The sequence below is a fragment of the Onychomys torridus genome, chromosome 8 (genome assembly GCF_903995425.1).
Source record: "Onychomys torridus chromosome 8, mOncTor1.1, whole genome shotgun sequence".
NCBI classification, from domain to species: domain Eukaryota; kingdom Metazoa; phylum Chordata; class Mammalia; order Rodentia; family Cricetidae; genus Onychomys; species Onychomys torridus.
The window spans coordinates 11,961,567-11,982,949 of record NC_050450.1 but is presented as its reverse complement, the minus strand read 5'-3'; the positions used below and the strand labels follow the sequence as shown (position 1 = coordinate 11,982,949).

General features: G+C 47.8%; 1 protein-coding gene across 2 annotated transcripts; it reads left to right on the top strand.

The window, feature by feature from the left end:
- The first annotated feature begins 1,805 nt into the window (after positions 1–1,805).
- Mettl22 (methyltransferase like 22) lies at positions 1,806–20,935 on the top strand. 2 transcript variants are annotated; one of them, XM_036197632.1, is made up of 11 exons: positions 1,806–1,893; positions 4,981–5,115; positions 8,246–8,608; positions 12,180–12,220; positions 12,308–12,452; positions 14,884–14,955; positions 15,417–15,470; positions 16,343–16,423; positions 17,569–17,671; positions 19,069–19,237; positions 20,821–20,935. In XM_036197632.1, the coding sequence occupies exons 2-11, from the start codon at positions 5,010–5,012 to the stop codon at positions 20,854–20,856; spliced, it is 1,170 nt and encodes a 389-aa protein (XP_036053525.1). In that variant the 5' UTR covers positions 1,806–1,893; positions 4,981–5,009; the 3' UTR covers positions 20,857–20,935. The 2 variants fall into 2 exon arrangements, with proteins under 2 accessions (XP_036053525.1, XP_036053526.1); XM_036197633.1 differs by lacking the exon at positions 20,821–20,935 and having other exon boundaries at positions 17,569–17,670; positions 19,067–19,183.
- Positions 20,936–21,383: the final 448 nt, after the last annotated feature.

Genomic DNA, 21,383 nt, shown 5'->3' with positions numbered 1-21,383 from the left:
AGAGCAAAGGAGTGCTCACACATGTGCGTACACATGCTCAGACAGGAGGGTGCATTTTACATGTGGCCTGGTATATCTATGTGTTCATTGACCCATGGTCTATAGGTGGGTTCATCTCTCTCTCTCTCTCTCTCTCTCTCTCTCTCTCTCTCTCTCTCCCTCTCTCTCTCTCTCTCTCTCGCCATAGAGCCAGCAATACTGGACCTCTGAGTTGTTTTTGTGTCACAGCCACAAAAATAAACGATTTAATACACAGCCTTCAACCTTAGGCACCTCCCACTTTCAACAATCTGAACAGGAGAAAGTTTACCTAAGGTGTAATATTTGCCTTATATTTCATTTCATGCTAGACTTCAATTAGAAAGATTCTGGAATCACCCTGTTGCTGGAGATTTGATGAGTAGATGCATTAGTACCTGCCAAGTGCTAATGAGGATACTAAATGCAGGAGTGTAAAATAACAGTGAGGAAAAAAGCAAGGAGTGTGCTAGCTAACACACAGACTGGATCCCTTACCCTCAAATTTTAACAGAAGCCTCACTACTTAGTAGCTGAGTGACCCTTCCAATTTGCCTGCCTTGCAGGAATGAGAATATTCCAAAACCGTGGTTCTTAACCTTCCTAATGCTGCAACCCATTCCCATAAAATTATTTCCATTGCTACTTCATAACTGTAATTTTGCTTCTGTTATGAATCATAATGTAAATATCTGATATGCAGGATATCTGATATGCGGCCCCTGTGAAAGGGTCATAAACTCCCCTGGGAGTTGTAACCCACAGGTTGAGAAGCTCTGGTCTAAAGAGACACCTGTGCGCCTTCCTCCCTTTGGCTAGATTATTGAAACCGTGAACCCTCAAAATTTTAATTTCCCCAAGAATCTCAAGCTAGGAGATAAAGACTAACACCAGAGATCAACCAGAGGGGAAACTTGTCTCGCAGAAAAAGATTTACAACTTTTCAGAACACCTTGCAGGAGAGATTGGAGCCAAAACAATGATGGAGCAATGGTGGACAGGACCACACCTTAAGCAAGACTGCTTAGCTATGCATAACTCTAGCTCTCTACTTAAAAATAAGTGTCCTGTTGGGGATTTAGCTCAGTGGTAGAGCTCTTGCCTAGCAAACACAAGGCTCTGGGTTTGATCCTCAGCTTAAAAAAAAATTGGGGGGCTGGAGAAATGGTTCAGCAGTTAAGAGCACTGGCTATTCTTCCAGAAGACCCAGGTTCAATTCCCAGCACCCACACGGCAGCTCACAACTGTCTGTAATTCCAGTTCCAGGGGAGGATCTGACACCTTCATACTAATGTACATAAAATAAAGTTTAAAAAAAAAAAAAAAGTTTCCTACCAGGGCCCTGAAGATGTACTTGGGTGGGTCAGTGGATGGATGTTTTTGTCCCTTTTTCTAATGTGGCCATTATTGACTAAAACTCTTTTTTCTGCTGTTGACTATTATTTCGTTGGCATGGTTAGAACCAGGGGCCAAACCTAGCTTATTGGAGCTCTGACCTTTAATGACTCTACCCTGGTAACAACGAGAGCAAATTAACTTGCTTTTTTCTTTTGTGCTAGGCTCTCTACACCGCCGACATCCTCGGCCCTATTTAAATTCTTTACAGGAGGGGTTCCTGACAACCAAACGCAGATGCGTCTCCTCCTCTCTGGCAGGCCACGTGTGCAACCCTTCCAGGTGATAGCTGTGCCTTGGGCTGCCTGCCTACAGCCGCAGCCGCAGCGCTGAGCGAGAGCAGCAGGTGTCTCTGCCCGCGCCGCGTGCGCATGCGCGACCCAAGACCGAGCGTGTACCACGCGTGCGCAGACTGTCTGTCATGGCGGCTTCCTGAGCTCCACGGCGAGGGATTAGCGTGGGACTCCAGGGGCATGGCGGGTAAGCGCCCAGGAGAGGCGGCGGGACTGGGCAGGACCCAGGGAGCATCTTGGCTTTGGGAGCCAAGCTTCCACGACCTTGAAGCCCGAACCCTAATTCCTCCCTCAGCCTCTTTTCCCTCCTCTATGGGACCTCTTCTCGGTTTCCGTACTGAGGCCGACCCACTTGGTGTGGGATTCGGAAGGGAAGGAGAGGCCGGGTCAGTGACTGGCTCTGAGGCAGCGGCTAGCCCACAAGTCAGTGGCCGGCCGGGAAGGGAGGAGGTCCCTGGAGCCCTGACGCCACCCTGCGCGCGTGGCCAGCCTTTTCACGCACCCCTGCGCCCTGGGCGCTCCAGCGTCCTGGCTCTCCTTTATCCAGCGCCTAAGTTTGACTGTTGAGTGGGAGTGCATCTCACCTGACAGGGAGGAGGGGAGTTCTTTCAACCCCACCATCCCAACAGATTGGTTTGGGGAACAACACTGCAGGCTCTTAAAGAATTCGTGGGAACCCGGCTCTGCAGTCTTCCAAGAGCCTAGAACACTTCCTAGCTCCCCTACAGGGATGTGTTTGCAGCCTGCATCTGGGGCTACCTTTTCAGCAGTTCCCAGAGGAACCAGAAACAACCCCCCTTCCCTCCAGCCCTGACATTCCCTGGTTGAAACTATATCTGCTATTTCTAAGTAGAGAAACTGGCCCAAGGTCTTTATCCATCTTCCTGCACTCTCTCCTATAACCATGACACTAGAGTTATTTATTGTTTACTGCTGATCCCTGAAAGGGGTGCTTGTCTCATTTAAACCTCACAGAGGCCCCCAAATAGACAGGAGTGCCGCCCTATTTCCAGAATGCTGATTCCCAGGAGAGTCCTTTAATAAAGGACTCTCCTGACGTGGGACCTCCATCTTAGACCTCATTTCCTGGGAAGCCTGCTTAGTTGAGACTTTAAGTGGGAGAAATTGACTAGGAATTAGAAATGAAATTCTTCTCCATCTATGTGTAAGATAATTTGGTCTTTGTAATATTTCCCATTTTCAGAAAGTGCAATGAACATTCCCTGGGGTATAGTTGGGTTGTTTTTTTTTCCCCCAGCAAAATTGCACCATAGCAACACATGCTATCCTTTTATTCATGTTCAACGTTGCCAAAGACAGCAGAGAGGATTTTTTTTTAGCCAAAACACTCTAGGCAGGAGGCTTGTCTTCCCTCCAGAACCAGAGGAGCCAGTCTGCCTTGAACCAGTCGGTTTGTTGAGACCAGGCTGTGTTTCCTCTGCCTGCATCTTGTCTGATTTCTGTTGCCAGTGGTTTTGCTGATGGCCGAACACTTACTTCCTCCATGTCATTCGCATGAAATCCGGCATCAGTTTGCCTGATTCCCAGCCTCTGTTTACAGCCTGCTTGCTTTGCTGGCTTATCATGTTGTGAAGGAGAGAGCAAGCTTGGAGAACAGCTTTCTGTGTTGGTATCTTTGCCATTCCCTGGCAGTCATCTGAATACAGGAGCTCCAGCTGTGGGTAGTTGGAGCATGAAGACAGCTGAATTATGATAGTAAAATTAAAATGTTTCTATCTTCCAGTTTGTAAACATGGAGGTCCCAAAAGGTTTGATAACACATAGCTAGTACATACATCAACCAGGTAGAAACTGTTCCTGTAGGCAGCAGTTAGGTCAGGTTGAGGTCAAACACTTGAAACCAACCTCAGAGCAAAGAAGTTGCTCCTGTTTTACACCTGTTGTGATTGAAGGACTCTGCTCAGTGCTTTACCCCCATCTCTCCCCACCCCCACACTCCTGCATGGAGGGAATATGACTGGCAGAATAGGTCCAGAGAGGTAAAGTGGTTTTTCCCAAGGTCTGGGAGGTTGGGGGACCAGAGTTCACATCCAGTTGCCAAGCTTCAAAGCCCATCAAACTGCCACTGTTTAGGCTCTGTGATGAGGCAGAACGGTTGGTTGGAAGGAATCCTTTCTGTTTGCAACCATTGTGCCTTGGATATGGCCTTCTAAATTCTCATTGTGCTATATGGTCATATAGAAAAGTCTTTCTCAGAGACAGATGGCAAAAGAATTTCAGTAGTTAAATGTCATGCAGCTCACTATTAGTTCAAGGTAGGGAAACAGACATAGGTAGGTAGGTAGATAGATAGATAGATAGATAGATAGATAGATAATGTGTATTACTAGATGATTGCTAGGTAATACATTATTAGATGGTCTCATATAGGCAGTTACATATTATTAGATGAGTATATATTAAGATGAGTATATATTAGATAGATGGTCTCTGTTATTAGGATGATCTCTACTATTAGGTAGATGGTCTATTATTAGATAGATGGTTTCTGTTATTAGATAAATGATCACTATTAGGTAGATGGTCTCCATTAGATAGATAGGCATAAATTAGTTATTATATAGAGAGTATAATTAAATAGATGTTCTCTAACATTAGATGATATAGATATTGTTAGAAGGTGGTCTCTACCATTAGATAGCTGGTCTCTATTATTAGGTAGATGGTCTCTATAATTAGATAGATGTTATATATTTTTAGATAGATAGGGTGAATACACATGACAATGTGCTAGTTTTCCATCAGTGCAAGTGATGGATATATGATTGTTTATTATGCTGTTTCCCAGCTTTCCTTTTGAGACAGGGTTTTTCATTGTAGTCCTGGCTGTCCTGGAATTCACTTTATAGACCAGGCTGACCTTGAACTCAGAGATCCGCCTGCTTCTGCCTCCCAAGTGCTGGAATTAAGGATGTGGGTCACCACCACCTTACTTCCCAGCTTTCTTGACTGAAAAATGCAGGTAATATAGACCTGTCATCCCACTAAGATCACAAAGTCAAGGCTTGTCTGACTACAGAATAAGTCAAGATCCCCTGTCTCAAAATAAAAACAGGGCTGGGGATATAGTTCAGTGATGGAGAGCTTGCCTGGCTAGTGCAAGGCCTTGGGCTCAGTCCTCAGCACCACAGAAGAGAGGACGGAGGGTCTTGTCCAGGGAAGAGCTTCTGAGGCCTCCTTTGGCCACCTAGTTGGATAACTCTGGTGTTCCCTCTAGGATCCAGCATCCTGAACACTTGCTCTTCCCTCTCAGGTGCATCCCAGGAATAACATGGGCCAGTCATGGATGAGGTTACTTTCAAAAGTGACACTGTGCTATCAGATGTCCACCTGTACACCCCCAACCAGAGACACCTCATGGTGCGGCTGAATGGCATGGGACAGCCAGGTAAGATCCAGGCCAGGGGCTTGGTGCCTGGTGGAGCCTACTTTATCTTCTCTGTCTTTTTCATACTTCTTTGGGGGGTGAAGACTGGATTGTTTTGAGCTGTTTGTTGTCTTTTGGGGGTAGAGGGGCATTCACCTTTTTTTTTTTTTTTTTAATTAATTTTTTTTATTTTTTAAATGTGGAGCTGAGGATCAAACCCAGGGCCTTGCGCTTGCTAAGCAAGTGCTCTACCACTGAGCTAAATCCCCAACCCCAATTAAAATTTTATTGCCAAAAAACTTACTAAACAAAAGTCACATACCAAATTTAACCAGACCCAAAGTCTACACATTTCAGTGAACTTTTATACAGTTAGCCATTCTGTATATTTCTATACAGAATAGCCATTCTGAAGCTGTAAAGCTTCACATTTATTTTATAATTTTACTATTAAATGATTTCTTTTTCCCCATGATACAGTTTAAGCTAGAACAACAACAAACTTTGTTTTCTTTAGTGAATCAGGTTCCTTATCTACATTCAGTGTGTCACCTAAGTGTGCTTCCTTCACCGAGCACCTGCTGAGTGTCACATTCTGACCTAGCATAGGAATGCACAAGTGAGTGAGCCCACAGTCCATGCAGGGATGACGCCAGGGCTGTGTGTGACCGTAGGCCCCAGACAGTCACCTTCATCCTGTGCCTGGCTGCTCTGTTCCCTTCCTCCGTAGCTTCCCGTCTTTTCTTGTACACAGCCTTGCTGGCTCCTCTTCCTCCAGCCAAGCATAGCTTTCAAAAATGCAAACCCAGCCATAGCACTGCCCTGACTTGGATTCCCCTTGGTCCCCCATGGCTCTAAGGAACATGTGGCCTTTACTGGGCCTAAGAGCCTTAGTCAGTGTGCCCAGCCTAGTCATCCTCCCCTCCTTGATCTCTGTGGCCACCTTCACCTCCATCTGTCCCTCATTCTGCACTACCTCCCTCCTTGTCAGCCCTAACTCCTGGGGTGTCTCTGTAGACCCCACAGCCACCTTCCCTAGTCAGTTATTCAGCATTCATTCATTGTTGGGTGCGTTTATTAATACCTGCCCCAATTTAGATAACATTATACCAGGCATACAAAACCCTGCTTTGTTTTTATAATGTTCTGTTGAAACACCACCAGGCCTGCTTGTTTGTGTGTTTTTATGACTACAGACAGTTGGGTAGTTGCAGCAGAGATCATGTGGCTCAGAGAGCTTAAGATATTTGTTTCTTGACCTACTGAAGAAAAGATTTGCTGGCCCCACCATACATGGTTCCCACTGTGTGTCACAGTCTGTAATTATCCTGTTTACTTTATCACCCTAAGATGCTGCATTCTACTTTGTACCTCCAGCACTTAAAATTGTACTCTACACAGTCGATAGTCAGTGCACGTTTGTTGAGTGGGTGGGTGGGTAAATGAATAGATGGATGGGTAAGATGATTGAAAAGATAAATGGGTAGATGATAGGTGATGGATGAGTGGGTGGATGAGTAGATGGATGGATAGATGAGTGGATGGACAAATGGGTAAATGAGTGGGTGAGGGCTGGAGAGATGGCTCAGCAGTTAAGAGCACTGGCTGCTCTTCCAGAGGTCCTGAGTTCAATTCCCAGCAACCACATGGTGGCTCACAACCATTTATAATGAGATCTGGTGCCCTCTTCTGGCCCGCAAGCATACATGCGGGCAGAACATTGTATACATAATAAATAAATAAATCTTTTAAAAAAAATGAGTGGGTGAATTGAATGAATGGACAGGGTGGGTAGATGAATTGATATATGGATGGGTGGCAGGTAAGTAGACAGATGGACAGTGGTAGATGGTTAAGATGGGTGATGGATGGGTGGTTAGATCAATAGGTGATAGAAGGATACATGGGATAAGTGGATGGTTGGATGGACAAATGGATGGATGAATGGGTACATAAGTAAAATGGATGGAAGGGTAGATGAATAGATGATCGGTGGATGAATAGACGGGTGGTTGGATAGGTAGGTAGATGGATGCTTAAAACTTGGTATGGGGTGTGATACTAGAGGAGGCTGAAGGAGGGTCAGCTGACTGAGAACTAAAAGCTAGGAAGGATCTGTCACAAGAGCTAAGGAAGACATTCCAGAAAGAAGAAATGGCCACACAAAGGCAGCAAGAACTGTCATCAGGTCTTGCCATTGTCCCTCGATCCTCAATGATGTTCACAGGGCCATTTTTCTGGAGAATATGGTGAACAGTGAGCTGGGCCTAATGTAAAGTCAGGTGAGGGAACAGAGGTAGAGAGGACTGGGGACACTGAGCCAGCCTCTTTGTTCACTGGTGTTGGCCCTGGCTGGCGTGTGGTAGATGCCCTTATTCCTGGGATGCAAGGTCGGAAACAGGCTCAGAGCAAGCAGGTGCCTGACCAGCCTAGTACTGAACATTCTGAAGTCCTCGTTCTTTTTGTCTCTGGCACACCTCCTCAGCACATGCACAAACTGAAATCTGTCTCTGACGTTCTGGCCTCCTGTGTTCTTGTCCTGCTGTCTCTAAGAAGCTGGGAAGCACCAGGCAGCCTGGGCTTGTATCCTGCCTTGGCCACTTTCCCAGCTCACTCACCTCTGAGCCTCGGTGTCCATGTCTATGAAGTGAGCTGGTAGACTATCTTCATGGTGACTCTGCAATTAATCACATGACACAGGCCAGGGCCCTGCACAGACACTCAGCAGAGGCTGCTCCATCAAGGAGCTGCTACCTCGGCCTCCCAGACAGTCACTGCTGAGTCCAACAAGCCTCTACTGCTGCTCCATCTGTACATCCCCACCTGGCCTTTAAAAGTATCTCCAGTTGAGGTGAGCATGTGACGCAGTTAGTAGAGTGCTTGCCTAACACACACACAGCCCTGGGTTTGAACCCCAGCACCACATAAAACTGGACATTGTGGTGCTTGTGTATGATCCAAACACTGGGTGGTAAAATCAGGAAGATCAGAATTTGCAGGTCACCCTCAACTACATAATGAGTTTGAGGCTAGCCTGGGCCACAGGGGACCCTGTCTCCAAGAAAAATTAAGTGTCTGCAGTTACTAGTCTGAGTTCTCAAAGAGAGACGGAGTCTTGGCATTGCTCACTTTGTTTTTGTCTCACTTACAGTCTTCCTGTCCCAGTTCAAGCTCCTGTGGAGTCAGGACTCTTGGACAGACTCAGGGGCTGAGGACAATGGTCGCAGAGATGTCTCCACACAGGAGACGCCTCTTGCTGGGTCAGGAAGTGGCCACAGTCATGAGGATTTGTCCCTCCAGGCTGGCGATGACATCACCATCCAGGAAGGGTTGAGTGTTCCCCTGGATGAGGATGGGGACCTGGATGTGGTGCGAAGACCACGGGCTGCTTCTGACCCCAACTCAGCAGAGCCTGCAAGAGACAAGGTACATCCCATGATTCTAGCACAGGAGGAAGATGACCTCATGGGAGATCAAGCACAGGAAAGCTGCCTCCACGACATCATCAAAATAGGTAAATAAAGGTCTTGTTCTCTGGCCACCAAGGCAGTGGCACAGTGGCTGCTGGTGCACAACAGAGCTGTGGCTGTCAGCTCTGCATTCAGAAGTGGCTCTAGTGAGCTGGGAGTAGGCGATGTCCCAGCCAGCAGAGTCTCTTCCAGACCTGAAGATCTTCTCCTGCTCAGGACTCTTCACTGGCTCCCCATTGCCCTGGGGATGGAATACAGATGACTCAACTTAAAAAGCTGGGGTGACATAGTCCCCACTCACCTCTCACCACCATCAACCTTATGACCCCAGATTTTTACATGTTCTTCTCCCTTCTGGGTCTCTGCTGGGCTGCACTTTCATCCTTGAGTGCTTGCTACCAACCTCTACTTTCTAGCACATTCCTAAGTGGCCCAGGCCCCAGCTCAGGTACCACTTCCTCCAGAAAGCTCTCTCCTGCCTCTGGCTCCCTTGTTCTCTAACCAAGTGCACAGGTGTGAGGGTCAGAAGAATTTAAGGGATGCTTGGCTGGGCTCCGTGGGAACAGGAAGCCCTAGGAAATGCAGCAGCCAGAGTGTGGAGTAGAGAGGTGCCAGTTCACAGCAGCCTGGAGTGGGCCAGTCAGCTGGGTGGGAGCTGGCAGCAGTGAGAGGAGAGGTGATGGGTTCTGACAGACACTCAGACGACACTGGGAGTCCCACTGCTTGGCCTCAACAGGCAGAGCAAGGGTCTAAGGACCCAGGTGTCTAAGGACCCAGGTGTCTAAGGACCCAGGTGTCGTGTGACAGTTTCTAGGCAGACGTGAACAAATGTCTACCATCCCAGATCAAACAGATGACAGACCAAAGGAAGGATACCATCAAAGTCTACCTTAGTGAGCCAATGGGCTGTACTGGGTTCACTTACAAGGGTATGGGTGATGGGTTACTTACAGAAATGACAGCAGACAGCTGCGTCATTGAAGCCCACCCCACCGAGTGATGGCTTGCAAAACCTGCAACCCTGGAGCTCACTGCACAGGACAGAATGTATGCTTTTATTCAAGAGTGACAGCTGCTCACCCCTTGGTCAAGCTTATTCCCTTTGACCTCTATTGTTTTCTTTCTTTTTTTTTTTTTTTTTTCAGAGCTGAGGACCAAACCCAGGGCCTTATACTTGCTAGGCAAGTGCTCTACCACTGAGCTAAATCCCCAACCTGATTTTTATTGTTTTCTATCTACCATCTAATATTTATTGCTTCTGGTAGTCCTGGGGGCCACCAGGAATTAAGGCACACCTACTCCCAAATGTTTCTAACATTAACGGAAGACCAGTGAATCTATAATTTAGCGTGGATGCTTTCAGTCCCCTGATTTTAGTTTGGTTCCTATTGCTATGATAAACACCATGGTCAAAAGCAACTCAGGGAAGAAAGGCTTTATTCAGTTTATGTGTCTGATCACTGTCCATCACTGAGGGAAATCAGGGCAGGAACCAGGGAGGAACACTGCTTGCTGGCTTGCTCGTAGGCTTATATTATCTGCCTTTCTTGATTATTGATGTAATGAAGCCCAGCCACTATGGGCAGCACTAACCATGTGCAGGTGGTCGTGGACTGTCCAAGAAAGGGGAGCAAGCCAGTAAGCATCATCCTCCGTAGTCTGCTTCAGGCACTCCCTCCAGGTTATATGCCTGCCCTGACTTCCCCTCCGACAGACTGTGATGTAGAGGTATAAACAAAAGAAGTTGGCTTTGGCCAGTGTTCTATCACAGCCATGGGAAAGTAAACTAGGATGCTTCCCCTCCCCTCCAGGACTAGAGTTAACAGAGTGTGTGATCCCACAGTGACTCTGGTTTCCAGTGAGCATGTGCTAGGAACACTGTCTTACAAGCTAAGGACAAATTCCCACAGGGAAGGTGGGGAATGTGGCGACCTCCCCAGCTGCCCCTCCCACTCTTTCCTGTGGCCTTGGGTCTTCAGACTTGGAAGTTCTCTCTCAGTCAGGGGTCTCGCCTGCCCCAGGACAGCATTGTTTCTGAAGTAGTGATTCTTGATTATCAGCATCACCACCACAGTTGAAGTAGGCTGGCTCACACTTTTGCTGGGCTGGGTCATCCACCCCTCACGATGCAGACAGCCTTGGGCCTTCCGGATCCTCAGCTGAGGCTTGTACAAGGAGTCAAGAATGCAGCTCCCGAAGCTGAGCGGTGTGGTAGCACACGCCCTTAATCCCAGCACTCGGGAGGCAGAGCCAGGTAGATCTCTGTGAGTTCAAGGCCAGCCTGGTCTACAGAGTGAGATCCAGGACAGGCTCCAAAACTACAGAGAAACCCTGTCTCAAAAAAAAAAAAAAAAAAAAAGAAAAAAGAAAAAGAATGCAGCTCCCACAGGGTGCTAGTGATAGATGAGCCAACTAAAAAACTTTTGGTTTAAAATCCTCTTTTGTTTCTACCTGACTTTAGAAAAACATCACAACACATTTGGACTTAAAATGGTTTTTTCTTGAGCTATTCATTTCCCTGACCCAGCAGTCAGAGGACAACTTTGTAGAGCTAGTTCTCTCCTCCCCCTTAATGGGTTCTGGGATTGAACTCAGGTTGTCAGGCTTGCAGAACGAGCGCCCTTTGCCTGAGGAGCCACCTCAGAGGCCTTGTTTTGTTTGTCTTTTAGAAGGGCCTCACTCTTTAGTCCAAGCTGACCCCAATCCTTCTAGGACTACAGGTGAACTGCCATACCCAGCTTGATCCTCAGTCTTTGTTCTGAGACTGTATTTTAGTTTGTGTAAGTATGCCAGGCTCTGGAAACTTCTCTGCTGTGTTTGTTTGTTTTAACCTCACACATGTAATATTTGCAAACATGTAATACATAGTGAGCCCCAGCCAACCTGGGCTGCACTGGAAAGGAGACGTGAGTGAGTTCGAATGTAGTGGCAGAGACGGTGCTGTCCAGTGTTTCTGTCTCTTTCAGCTCCTGTTTCCATTCCTTCCAACCATCAGAATCCTATGCTGAGATATTTTGGAATTGAGAGTATAAACCAACCATTCTGCTCATGAACTTTCCTTTTTTGGGGGTTTTGAGACAAGGTTTCTCTATATAGCCCTGACTGTCCTGGAACTCACTCTGTAGCCCAGGCTGGCCTCAAACTCACAGAGATGCACCTGCCTCTGACTCCCAAGTGCTGAGATTAAAGGCGAGTGCCACCACACTCAGCTTATTATGAACTTAAAAAAAAAAGATATAAATTGAAACTTACTGTGTTAGCTTCTGGTGCAGTTGTAAGCATAAGAAAATATTTTGGAAGTAGCTATAATTATTACTAGCATGTAAATATATTTCAGTTTTAAGGTGGCAGTTCACATAGAATGATACATGTGTGTACTTTAGCTGGGTTCAGACCTGATGTGCCCCCTGGTCCCTGGGCCACACACCTGGCCTCAATGATGCTGTGGCCTGCTCCCACCTGGCAGCATAGTCCAAGCCTCTGCTTCTCTTTTGGTCATTTACTCTGCTGCCCAGCCAGCCAGGCTGGCAGACTGCCACACTGACCCTCCCTCTTGTCTTCTGTCTACCTCCATTTCACCATGGACCTTTCTCTCTTGGTTTCTGTCCTGTCCAGAGCATACCATGGCCACGCCCCTGGAGGATGTTGGCAAGCAGGTGGGTAGGCCCTGTTCACTTCTTGTGGCCCCTGGGGGTCTCTCAGAGCTTCAAGTCACCTGTGGCTCTATGTCCTCTGTCTTGCAGGTGTGGCGGGGTGCCCTGTTCCTGGCAGACTATATCCTGTTCCGAAGGGACCTCTTCCAGGGACGCACTGTGCTGGAGCTTGGGGCAGGCACAGGGCTTGCCAGCATTGTGGCAGCCACCATGGCACACACCGTTTACTGTACAGGTAACAACTCTGTGGCTCAGATGAGGGCTTGGTGGGCTCCATGATATCTAAATTCTGTAAAAAGGAACAAGGTCACCAGGGGCTGGACACTGGCTTCCCCTGGTTCTGTCCACCCTCCATTTTTTTGTCCAAATGGCCCTCAACACCCGGCCACAGTGTTACCCTGTAGCCATAAGCCCACGGGGCATGCAGCATCCAGTGTCCTTTCCCTGCTCACCCTCCAAGGAAGAGCAAACATCCCAAGAAGCCCCAAGCTGTTCTCTTCATAGGGGTCACACTGGTTTATCATTGTATCTGATGACAGAAACAGGACTTCTTAGGATAAAGTGTAAAAGATAAAATTACTCCTCATGTTACAGTCCCTAGAGTGATTTACCAGTATGCAATGTATTAGACACTGCTGTGGGCCAAGTGCAGTTCCAGAGCCCAACAAGTCCTGACACCAGGGACTCACCAGGAAACCTACTTCTAACCATTCATGTGTGAATATGTGCATATTTGTGCGTGTGCATGTGTGTTACAGTCTACAGTCTTTTTGTAATTTACCTTTTTTTTTTTTTTTTTTTTTAAGATAGGGTTTCTCTGTGTAGCCTTGACTATTCTGGAACTCACTCTGTAGACCAGGCTGCCCTCAAACTCAGAGATCTGCCTCCTAATTGCTGGGATTAAACGCATGCGCCACCACTGGCAAGCATAATTTATCATCTTTTTCCCCTTACATGTTCTCCTTTTAAAAAAAAAAAAAATTTGTTCTTCTTTGTTTATTTATTTGTGTTTTACTTTTTTTTTTCTTTTGAGACAGAGTTTCTCTGTGTAGTTTTGAAGCTTGTCCTGGATCTTACTCTGTAGACCAGGCTGGCCTCAAACTCACAGAGATCCACCTGGCTCTGCCTCCTGAGTGCTGGGATTAAAAGCGTGTGCCACCACTGCCGCCCAGCTTTTATTTGTGGTTTTTGTTTGTTTGTTTGTTTGTTTTTAATGCTGAATGCTGTTTATTGAAGGAGGGAGGAGGTCTTAAGTACAGGCTTACAGCACAATGGGGGAACCCCTGGAGGGCAGAAGTTCGCTACAGATGTTTTACAATCTTGCATCTAAGCTGTTAACACCCAAAATGCAGGATACACAGACAAGGAACTTCCCTTAAGCATTCTGGAGGGTCTTGCAATCTAAGCTGTTAAAGCCCAATATGCAGGATACACAGACAAGGAACTTCCCTTAAGCATTCTGGAGGGTGGAACCCAGCAGGGAATTAGCATTGAGAAGATATCAAGGTCAGCAAGCAAGGCATCAGTTACCCAAAACAGGGGCAGGGCCCTACAGGTCCCCCCTTTTACTAAAAAATGAGCTTCTGATTTAGGTTGTGAGGGATTATTTGTTTTAAATTTGAGACAGCCTCACTATATTTCCCAGTTGACCTGGAACTCATCTGCCTCTGCTTTCCAAAGTGCTAGGATAAAGGTGTACTCCACCATGCCCAACTTACTTTTAGATTATATATATTGAAGTATGTGCATATGAGGACAGGTGCCCTCAGAGGGCATCAGATCCCCTGGGCTGGAATTACAATTGATTGTGAGCCATGTGATGTAGGTGCTGGGAACCAAACTTGGGTCCTCTGCAGGAACAGTGGTGGGCCAGAGAGATGGCTCAGAGATTGAGAGCACTGACTGTTCTTCCAGAGGACCCAGGTTCAATTCCCATGGAACATGATAGGTTACAACTTCTGAAACTCCAAGATCTGACACCCTCACACAGACATATATGCAGGCAAAACACCAACACACATAAAATAAAAATAAATAAACTTAAAAAAAACAATGTGGCATCTCAACCTCAGAGCCATCTTTCAATCACCCTTTAGTACATACTCTTAAGGAATAACTGAAATGTCTATAAATAGTTACTATATACTATGTGAGTACACACACACACACACACACACACACACACACACACACACACACAGAGAGAGAGCCAAAACTCTTGAGAAGTATTTCTTCAAGAGCATGTTCCTGTGTCCTTAAAAATTATTCTAAGTGTGACTTTTAATAAACTAAATCATTTTTATCATTTTGTCATCCCTTTGCCAGGCATTCTAATTATCCTGTGCTTTCTCACATTTTTCAATTGCAGCAATGAACACCTTTGTACCTCATCTGATAATTCTTATAGTGATGAGCTAATCCTCTGTGTGGCAAACTGATTTCTGTTTTAATATTTAAATTTGAAATTACATCAGACTCACTTGGAAATTCCTAAGATAATCCAGAATGTGGCATGTACCCTTCCTTCATCCAGCTTCCAGAGATGCTAACACCTTAAATGCTCGTAGCCCAGCAGTCTGGTGGTGGTGGTAGCTCTCCATGAAAAAAGCGATAGAGACAGATGTTTAATAGACCGTGTGTCATGGTGCACCCTTCTGTCATTCCAGATGTCGGCACAGACCTCCTGGCCATGTGCCAACGAAACGTTGCCCTCAACAGCCACCTGGCTGCCACTAGAGGTAAGGGCCAATATAGGGGGTTGGGGAGCTTGGTGGCAGGCAACACTGTCACCCAGTGGGCACAGTGTTGGGGTGGCTTCCCTTTGCATCAGATGTTTCCTTGGAGCATAGATGACCTGGTCTTGGACATAGTGAAGGCCTCCTGAAGTCCCTGGGCTGACAGACAAGTTCGTCCCCTCTCCATGCATTTGCTCATTCTGTTAGTGTTATCCTAGTCTTGAGTCACCTGTGAACCTGCCAGCCCCCTGAAGGTGGCCAGTCTCTGGGAATGGGGACCAGGACTGATAGATGTTTATATTTCCTGTGTCTATAGAGTCACTGACACTGAGCACTGAAAACATATGGGAAGAGAAGGGGGTGGGAGAAGATAGCCTCTGGTTAGATGGTGAGGCTGGGTGGGAGAGTCCGGTGCTTTTTCCCCACTGGTGTGCAGTTTGGGAGTTCTGCCTGCTTTTTTGCAGACGGTGTGATTAAGGTCAAGGAACTGGACTGGCTGAAAGACGACCTCTGCACAGGTGTGTGCTTCCTGGAGTGTTGCCCACAGAGTCCTGGCTGCTCCATCTTGTGGGAGGTTCCCTCCACAGGCTTCTGAGCCACAGCTATTCTCTTCCTCTTGCCACATGCTGAGCCCTTAATGCTGCTGTTCACTCCTCCCAGTGTCACTGTGGGGGATCAGTTCTGAAGGAGACCAGTACGCAGAGATGCCAGGCTGTGATTCTAGGTCTGTGGCCTCTGGGTCCTAACAGCTTCTCAGAAAGCCCAGGGAGTGGCTGGGAATGTTTAAACTCTTCCACAGACATGTTAGACCTGATGCTTGCTACTTATACAGCAGCTTCTTTCTTCTTCCTGTCAGTAAGGAAACTCTGTCGCCTCCCAAGCACTCTGCTGGGAGCCCTTGACCCAAGGCTTCCCAGCCATCTTCCAAGAGGGGTTTTAGTAGGCCTTTCCATAAGTGCAGAAGCCAGAGTGATGTAACCCGTTTCCTGGTCTCACACAGAGAGTCAATTTGGGTGGTGGTGGACAGATAACGTTCTCACAGGGCTCCTGGCCAAGGGGCAAGGAAGGATGGAACCCTCTTGCCCCTCACTGGTGGGAAGAGTGCCCCTTAACTGTGTCCCTAAAGTGTAGGGCATCCTGTCTCCTTCCTTCCTTTTTTTTTTTTATAGCCTCATTATGTAGCTGTGGCTGGCCTGAAACTCAATATGTAGACCAGGCTGGTCTCGAACTCACAAAGATCTGCCTTCCTCCTGATTGCTGGAATCACCAGAGTGTACCACCACACCCAGCTCAGCCTTGTCTCTTTTCCTGAAGCTTCCTTTGGTCAGTTTGCAATAAGAGTTGGTGGCCAGCAAAGGAAGGAGTGGCCACTCAGTCTTCTCTTTGGTAGATCCCAAAGTCCCCTTCAGCTGGTCCGAGGAAGACATCAGTGACCTGTATGATCACACCACTGTGCTGTTTGCAGCTGAAGGTGAGTGGTTCTCTGTCATCCTGTCCTTGTCATCAGCTGTGTCTTACAGGATCCCCTCGTGCAGAGAGCACAGGCTCCTTGTGCTCACAGATAAGCAGTAGGCAAACCAGGAATGTTAAACACACAGGGTTTTCTCCTCAGCGGAGGAGCTGTGTACCTATTTTCTGCCCCAAACCTGGGAGTGGATGTGGTTAACAGCCTGCTGATCTGTGCTGTCTGTCGGGCCAGGGTACACCCACATCCTCCAGACTGTTTTGTTTATCCCTGGCTCTTCCTCCCTAGACCTTCACCTTGAGCATTGTTTCTCAGTCAGTAGAGCCCTCCCCAGGGTGATGTCCCATGTCCAGACCTCCCCCTAGGCCCTTAAGCTATAAAACCGTTATTATGGACGAGTACTTTGTCACATGTACTTGGCAGAAGAGTTTCAGTGTGTTCACTCCTTAAGCCTTATTGTGGTCATTGTCACCAGGGAACCTTTTTCCAAAGTTATGCTGGACTTTAATATGTCTAAAATAAACTGCCCAGGGTCAGACTCTACAAGTTTGAACCAACACCAGCTGACTAAGTCATGCTGAAATGGATTTCCTTCTTGCCTCACACGGGTGTTACTTTGCCAGTCCTGGTGTTTGCAGAGACCCCCAAATCCTCGCTTGTTCTGAATGATTTCTTCAGAGATGTCAAATTAGTACCTGGAAGGCACCAGCAGCCCTAAGAGTGACTGGTTCAACTTCATCCTGATGAGTAAGATGGGAGCTGCTGTGGACGGACAGTGGCCAGCTGTGCTTCCCCAAACTCACTCCCTCCTTACCAAGCTCCTGTTTGTGTTGTCGGTCCACAGCAGAATTGCTGACACCTGGCTTCAGATCTTCGCCAGTGTCCAAGCTGTGGAGGTAACTGTAGGCTGAGACACACACACACACACACACACTCTCTCTCTCTGTCTCTCTCTCTCTCTGTCTCTCTCTCTCTCTCTCTCTCTAGCTGGGACTTAGAGAACTGTCTCACCACACTCTTAGGGACATCCTAGGAGCTCCCTTCCAGAACATTCCTCCACAGCTGCTACTGTTTGTGGTGTTTCTCTGGGTCCCTCTGAGTAGGTCTCTCCCGAAGGTACACTTTTTCCCCAATACCCCTCTCTTCCCCAGTGTTCTACGATGATGACTTAACTGATGCCCTGTTTAACACGCTCTCCCGACTCGTCCACAGACTGAAAAATGCCTGCACCGCCATCCTGTCGGTGGAAAAAAGGTGAGCTCTGCTGCCCCACAGCCGCACCTCACTGTGGTCTCACTGCACTCACTGCGTCTGTCATGCCCTGCTGTGGGCTGGGCTGGGGCTCACCCTCATATCCGTCCCTTCGCTTAGTCTGTGTTAAACTCTTACCAGGCACAGCCAGCCTGGCGCCATTTTCCTATGGAGCAGGCAAGGCTGAGAGACTAACTAGAGTGCTGGTCTCCAAGCCACAGTGAGGAAGTGCCAGATGAGGACCTGCCTGAGACCATGCCCCTCACTGCTGGCCCACTTCCTGTCATCTTCCACATGCTAAGGCCATCATCATCAAGGCCTGCCATTAGTATCACTTGTACTTTGTTTTTCTTTGAAAAGGAAGTTTTCTTGTTCCTATGTCTTCAATTAAACTTAAAAATGAAAAAAAAAAAAAAAATGGTTAGTAAAAATAGGAATGAAGGGATTCCTTTGTGGAAGCCACACATCCCCCTATTGTCTTTGTGCCCTCACTAGGACCCTGCAGAATGTCTCTGCTCCAGCTTTGCCTCTTCCACACCAGATTGGGGTTCAAAGCTAAACATCCTTGGACTCTTGTCACAGCATTGTTTGTCCCGGTAACACCCCATTCCTCTACAGACACAGTGTCCAGTGGAAGCAAGGGCCTCATTTTGATCCTCACTCCATAGACTGTAAACAGGAGACTTGGAGCAGATGGGAAAAGCTGAATTCTGTAAAGGACATGTCAAGAGCTGTCGTTTGCCTGGGCATAGTGGCTCAACACAGCTGTCATCCCAGCACTTGGGAGATTGAAACAGGAGAATCAGAAGCTCAAGGCCAGCCTCGGCTCCATTATAAATTCAGACCAAACCTGGCTACCTTTTCTTAGCATATAAGGAATAAGAAAATGTCAGCCTCTGGCCTCCACACTTACACATGCACCCACATACCCTATAAATGCATGAACACACACAAACATAAGAACACACATGTATGCTGCACACACATACAAAAAGAAAAACACAGATGAACAGTCTGAATTCAAGGTAATTCATATTACAGATTCCCTTTTCCACAGCCTCTCATTCCCCTTCCCATAGATGGTACCCACAGCACCCAGCCAGCAGATCTACCCTGGAATCCATTTGAAGAAACTCTTGAGATGGGCATCTGCCTTTCCAGAGTGCCATCTTGGCAGGTGACATCAGCCCCTAAAGCCACATCTGTGAGTAGAGCCAATAGCCATTCTGGAAACAGGCTTCTGTGCAGGCTCTGGAAGGAATTGCTCACAGGCTGGGTGCAGAGGAGACACTCAAGTCCAGACTCAAGGGCACTAAGGAGGAAGCAGGCTGTGAGGATGGATGCAGCAGAACCAACCCTTCCTGGTCATGATGAGTGTGTTGCTGCTGGTCAATCCACAGGTTCAACTTCACACTCAGACACTTGGACGTCACGTGTGAAGCCTACGATCACTTCCGTGCCTCCCTGGACTCCCTGGAGAAGCTGGCTGATGGCAGGTTGCGCTTCACGGTGGAGCCTGTAGAGGCCTCCTTCCCACAGCTGCTCATCTATGAGCGCATCCGACAGCTGGTAGATGCAGCCCCATGAGGGTGGTGGGAAACACAGCAATGGGCAACCTTACCATCCCATCCATAGTCTGCCCAGGAGAGGCTGCAGATTTATCACTGGGATCCCTGGGGGTTTGACCCATTCTCAATAGTCACCTGACCAGAACAGCTCTGTGACTGTCTCTGTTCTTTCTCTGTGGGCAATTAAGATGCCAGAGGAAGCTAGAGGGGCAGGCATCAATTCCTTCCCCCTTGCTAAGACAAAGTGTATGACCCAAGCAAGGTCAGGAGGAAGGCTTATTCTGGATCACATTTTAAGAGGGCATAGTCATGTTGGGGAAGATGAAACCACAGGAGCAGATGGCAGCTGGTCACATTGCTCCCACCTTAGGAAGCAGTGAACAGGAAGTGGGTCCAGCCTGCACACAGTGACCCACTTCCTCTTCCTCCTGCAAGGTTCCACCTGTTCAAGGTTTCCCACCCTTCCTAACAAGTGCGTCCGGTTGGGGACCAAGTGTTCAGACACAGGATCCTGTAAGAGGCATTCCAAATTCAAGCCCCAACAAAGCAGATCATCTGGGGAATAGTAGGTCAGTGGGAAGGATCCGGGAGTTGTAGGGCAGGCCTGGGTAATGTCTGATGAAAGCAAAGTACGGAAGGAGGTTTGTTTTGGCTCACAGTTGGAGGGCACCGTCCATCATAGTGGGGAAGTCACAGCTGTAGGAGTGGGAGGCAGCTGGTCACATGCATCCAGTCAGGAAGCAGAGATGAGTGCTTTTCCTCAGTTGGCTTTCTCCCTTTTAAGTCAAGGGCTCCAGCCCATGGTATAGTGCCACCCACATCTAAGATGGGACTTATCACCTTAATTAACCCAATTTAGAAAGGCCGTCACAGACATGCGCAGAGGTTGGTCTCCTGAGTGATTCTAGGTCCTATCAATTGACAGTGTTAACCGTTTTGCTAATGGCTACATCTACCCTGTGGAGACACCACTGCTTTTCTGGCCAAGAACGGAGGCTCGCACCAGGCCCCTGATAATCCTGCAGTTGTAACCAGCATGTGCTCAGAGCCACACACCTTTGTCTGCTGTCTTAGTTAATGCACCCAGCCTGGAACAGTCATCTCAGAGCTGAGGCACCTGCTATTACAGCTTTTAAACCCAGCACTCAGAGTAAACTTGAAAACTCAAAATTACCCTGAAAATTACCAGGAGCTGGAGTCACAGAAGCCCATCTGGCATCTCTTGTTCTCTTTGCCTTTTGGCTGTGGAGATCAGGCCTCATTCTCAGGATGGGGGAGACAGTGGCAGAGGGAGGGGCCCAGCTTTCTCATGCTCCTTTGTTCCTTCTTAGGAAATGGCATACCTGCAGACCACAGTGGCTAAGGTCCCCAAAATGGCAAGACTGAGCCCACTTGCTGCCATTCCTCCAGTCCCTTGTGACCATGTGACATACCACTATCCCTTTGGCTAGTTCCAGACTTAGTCTGCACAGCCACTGTGCCACTGAGTGATGGCCAGAGCCTCGAAGACAGGAAAGGAGCCGCGGTCCCTGCCTGGTGTCTCTGCTCTGTGAACCCTCAGACCCTTTCATTTCTGTGTTGCAGGAGCTCTGGAAGATCAAAGTGGAGCCAGCAGCTTGAGTCGTCACCTCTGGAAGGTGTGACCTCTTGACGGCCGTCTTAATATGTTTCAAATAAAAACAAACCCTCTGTGCACTGAGATACTGTCATTTAAACACAGGAAGTGGCCAAGCTGATCTCCTGGGATCCATCACTACCTGCAGCAACAGCCCAAAAATACTGTTGCTCCGAGTGTGGTGGCTTGGCTGTCTCTGGCTTGTCACACAGCTCCCAGGCACGCCTGAGCACTTGGTCAAAGCAGGTACATGTTCTGTATGGCTGCACTCTGATTGTTTCTATGGTAAACTTTCCTGTGGGAACGGGACCAAAACTCATCACTTTTCACACTCCCTCTGCATGTAGGACTAGGCACTTGCCCAGCGTGTGTGAAGTCCTGGGTTCCATTGAAAATTATATAGAGGTGGTGGGCTGAGATCTAGCTCAGTTGGTGGGATATTTGTCTAGCAGATACACAGAACCCTAGAATTCATCCTTAGCACCACATAAAATGGACGTGGCAGTACATAGCTGTAATACCAGTGTTACGT